The sequence below is a fragment of the Drosophila arizonae genome, chromosome 3, assembly GCF_054131065.1.
Source record: "Drosophila arizonae isolate 15081-1271.41 chromosome 3, UAZ_ARI_1.0, whole genome shotgun sequence".
NCBI classification, from domain to species: domain Eukaryota; kingdom Metazoa; phylum Arthropoda; class Insecta; order Diptera; family Drosophilidae; genus Drosophila; species Drosophila arizonae.
The window spans coordinates 26,244,904-26,249,359 of NC_142923.1; the positions used below are offsets into that span (position 1 = coordinate 26,244,904).

Genomic DNA, 4,456 nt, shown 5'->3' on the forward strand with positions numbered 1-4,456 from the left:
TGATAAACTCGATATCCGCGCTGTAATTACGAACATTTTACAAAAAATTTGAAGTCTCTAGCTCTTATATCTTCGGAAATCGACGCGTTCAAACATACGGACAGACGGACAGACGGACAGACGGACAGACGGACAGACGGACAGACGGACAGACAGACAGACGGACAGGGCCAAATCAACTCAGCTCGTCACCCTGATCAAGAATATATATACTTTGTGGGGTCTGCCACGCCTCCTTCTGCCTGTTACATACATTTCAACAAAACCATTATACCCTGATTTCCCATTTTCAATGGGTTCAGGGTATAAAAATAAAAAACAGAGGCCAAGCCCAGAGCACATAATAAAAGATGCCAGCAGAGGCAGCTCCTCTGATTCCGAGTGGGCTGTTGGATGGCAGAACAAATTTGCAATGTCGCTGTGACTTTGCGCCAGCGTGACAGACACTTGCACTCCAGCTCCCACTCTCTGCTCCACTCTCTGCCTCCCTCTCTCTCTCCCGCTCTTTCTCTCTCTCTCTCTCTCTCTCGCTGTCTCAGTTTGGAATTTGCACAAGCCATATTTAAAATGCTTTGAAGTTCCACCGCCTGCAGCACCAACTCCGACTCTGTGAGGCGTTGCCTCAGAGACGGGCGCGAAGCGACTTATGTTGAATGGTTGTCCGCTTGACACGATCAGAGCAGGCTTCGCTATCTCGAGGCCAGGTTGCAGCAACACATGTCCAGTTTTAATTGCTGCCATCAATGAATGAATCAGCTAACGGCCCCAGCTGACAGCCTGACAGCTGGACAGGCAGACAGACAGACAGACAGACAGGCCGACTCTCCATCTAGCTGTTTAGCTAACTGCCAACTAGCTACTCATTTCCGGAAGTTGAAATAACTACTCGTAGCTTATCTTTATCGCAACCGTTGCTCTCACTACTCGCTGCAAAGTCATTAGACTCTGTCACTCTGTCCGTCTGTCACTCTGTCAGTTTGTCAGTTTGTCAGTTTGTCTGCCAGTCAGCTCTGCAGCAGTAGTTAGTCGAGCTTTGAGCTCAGACACTTGATCTCTCCTGTCAACTAGGCTCACGTCAAACTGTTTGGACAAGCTGTTCGAGTACATCATGTCAAACAGATGCAACACAATGGCGCAGCCATGACGCGTTCAACTAATTTTGTTAGCGATACGCCATGCATGGCGAATGCTCAATTACCAAATGTTAAACGTGTGGCAAGAGAGATCATTTTTAGTTAGTTAGGCACAGCGATCGATGGAGAGGAGGGAGAGGGAGGATCTAAGAAACAAGTTTTTAGATATAGCATAGAAAACTTTCTCCTCTCTTTGGTGCTGGACAAATAATGAATGCAATTATTTGATCGAATTTTGAAGAGAACTACAATATATATATGAGTAGAGCTTGAGTGTTGGCAGGTTTTACTACTTCCTATTATTTTGCAATCAAGCACAAATATCTAAATATTAAAAAATATATGATATGATAAATTAAATAACTTTTTATTGAATTATATGTAATAAAGTAAATGGGTTTTGTTTTGACTAAATATAAATCTAATATTACCGGAATAAATGATAATATTTTTATTGACAAGTAAAAAAGAAAAAAAAAAAATATTGTTTTAATTAAATATTAAAGTAATATATAAATATTAAAATATCTAAGAAAAATGTAAAATATATATATATAAACTTTTTACTAACTTCTAGGTTATAAAAAACTGATTATGTTTTATATTACAACCGATTGAAAATAAAACAGAAATTAAATTTTAAAAAATATATATATATACACAAAAATTAAAATAAAAATATTTCACAAGGATATACGTCTTAAAAATGGATTATACATCTATGTCTAAAATTTATATACGTATTTGTGTATTATTTATGCATTGCATATATATTGGTTAGCTCTATATCTATATCTAATGATGAATTGAGTTAGCCATGTCTTCTACTATTTAGTTTCAAGATATAAAACTGACATTTCAGCAAATCAGATAACAACAAAAAAATACTGACATATAAATATACGGAAATAAATAAATATACACCACACAAAAGTTTTCAAAATTTAAGATTTCTACCGATACTTCGTCCCGATTCGAAATGTTTCGATGTATTGCTCGTTCAAGCTGTCTTCTGAGAGTACCAGTTCGTTTCTTCAGCGCCAGCTCCGTAATACCCAAAGCTCTTCGTGAACAAAAAGAGGTCGATGGGGAGCAGAAAAAACGAGCAAAAGCCGAGCCGAGCGAGCGATACTTGAAGTTCAAGGAGAAACTGCTATCGGAAGTACCCCTAACTAACCTGCCGAAGACTATGCCGCATCCGGCACACGAGAAGGAGCCACTGAAGCGCTGGCCCAACAACACCAATCCGCATACGGGTGAGATTGGGGGACCGCCCGGGCCGGAGCCCACGCGCTACGGGGACTGGGAGAGCAAGGGCAGGGTAACGGATTTCTGAAAATGGGATGGAGCAGCTGGGGAGACGAGGGAACCAGACTTGGCTCACGATCTCTGATTTATTAGCCATGTTAACAACAGAAGCACCCACTATTTGTTCAAATCTAGCCGGCCTCATCCCGCGCAACGGTAGCTTCATCATCATCATCATTGTCTTCTATGCTCTTCTGCGAAGGTTACATAAATTTTGATTTTGTGGTTTCCAGAATTTATGTTGCGCCAGCAACAAAATATAAATTGATGCTCGTCCGTCCAGTGAAAGGGTTCCCGGAATAGAGTGCAGCTACCATAATTTATGATGGTGTTGCGGGGCCAGAGAATCGTGCCTAAGTCCAAATTCCAAATATTCCGAATGCGCTCGAGTCGATTCATTTGAAATCGAGGCGACAGTTTACGTGATTTTTATTTGAAAAGTGTTTGTCTTTTCTAATTTGGTAGCCGTCGCGCGTAGCTCGCCGCTGTAGAACTCGAAAGGGGTTTTAAAATGTCATAAATTGTTCGAGGCGGCGTGGACAAATTTTGTGGTGGGCCCCGAAAAGAAATTTGGGAAATTTGCAGCTGTTTTCTCTGCTCAATCCCTCTTGACATTTTTGTGGTGTTTGCACTGATTATCTGGCTACACAAATAGAAAATTTCCCACAAATACCATCATCATAAAATAAATAAGATTGAGAAGTCGAAAAGTCTTGATAATTGGACAGCTTTACCGAAACAGAGGCTACCCCATCATGCTTCGGGAAATATTTTACTTATAGGCTGATGTATTTATGGATCTCTGAAAATGCTCTTCGGCCATTAACCAAACTGAAATCAATCGGAGCTTAGTGAAGGACTCAAAGAATTATCTTTAGATCGACTGATACAATCGGCTATTCTTAAGTACATATTGATGTATGAATTCAATTTGCATATCAAGATTCCACTAGACGCATGTCACTTGATTGGTTCTTCCATTAGCAAGATCCAGAGTATTTAGTTAGTCGATTTCTTATATCTTTATTGTATCGCATTTGTCACACTTCGAAGACATAGAAACTGAATCTTTGTTATGGAAGAGTTGACAGAAAATAAATGACGGTTGTCTAGATTCATTATGGTCAGAATGGTAGATAACTAAATCCATAAATCCAGATGAGTTCAAGTATAAATATATAAACATGGAATATAAATAATTGAAAGAAAGATAGATACACAGATTAGATAGAAAGATGGATGGATATAAGTATAACCAGTTTATTTAAAGTTTTATTTTTTAAGTAAATAAAAGTACATTACAAGGATAGATTTATAAATAGGATAAATGGAAATAAATTTAAGAAATACATATATATATGTATATAAGGCACATGATAGATATATAGATGGTCTAAAAATACTCTTTCGCATTGCATCGATAGTTATGATGCAATAAGAAGATGTATGGATTCCTTTAATATATTTTCCCAAAATATTATTAGTTACTAGAATATTTTAAGAGAGGGGTATGAAATCACTTATTTTTGGCAACCAATTGGTAAGAATTGGCCTTCAGTTGATATTCTATTGAGTCACGTATTTCGCCTCTGGAACAACTTATAGTAATATTATAAATTATTATAATATATATGCTCTAAATTATATTATTATTCAGAAACATTTCACACGTGTTAACCGTTTAGATCGCACGCAAAGCATATGGATTACTGTAACAACTAAATTAAGCAATTGCTGAAATTTTGCATATATTTTATATCTCTTTTAAATTGAAGAATAAGTATAGAGGCTCTGTTTTAGAATTACGTTGGTAATATAATATTTTATATATTGCAATATTATCAAATAATATTTTACGCTATTTATCATATTTTTTATTCATTTATTTTATTTACATTTTTCCTATATTATTAGAGTAATCTAACATTGACTATAGAAACACGTGTAAGCAGTATAACGAACAAAGATCTGTTCTGTTATATGACAATGTTCGCATGTGAGATTCGACCTTCTAG

At 37.2% G+C, this 4,456-nt stretch overlaps 1 protein-coding gene across 1 annotated transcript; it reads left to right on the top strand.

Annotated features, from left to right (window-relative positions):
* The first annotated feature begins 1,969 nt into the window (after nucleotides 1–1,969).
* Nucleotides 1,970–3,571, top strand: LOC108612142 (succinate dehydrogenase assembly factor 4, mitochondrial). The gene has a single exon (XM_018005045.2). The coding sequence runs from the start codon at nucleotides 2,113–2,115 to the stop codon at nucleotides 2,467–2,469; it is 357 nt and encodes a 118-aa protein (XP_017860534.1). The 5' UTR covers nucleotides 1,970–2,112; the 3' UTR covers nucleotides 2,470–3,571.
* Nucleotides 3,572–4,456: the final 885 nt, after the last annotated feature.

Bases quoted from the DNA above. Each gene is read 5' to 3' on its own strand.
- LOC108612142 (XM_018005045.2), top strand. From the start codon at position 2,113: ATGTTTCGATGTATTGCTCGTTCAAGCTGTCTTCTGAGAGTACCAGTT.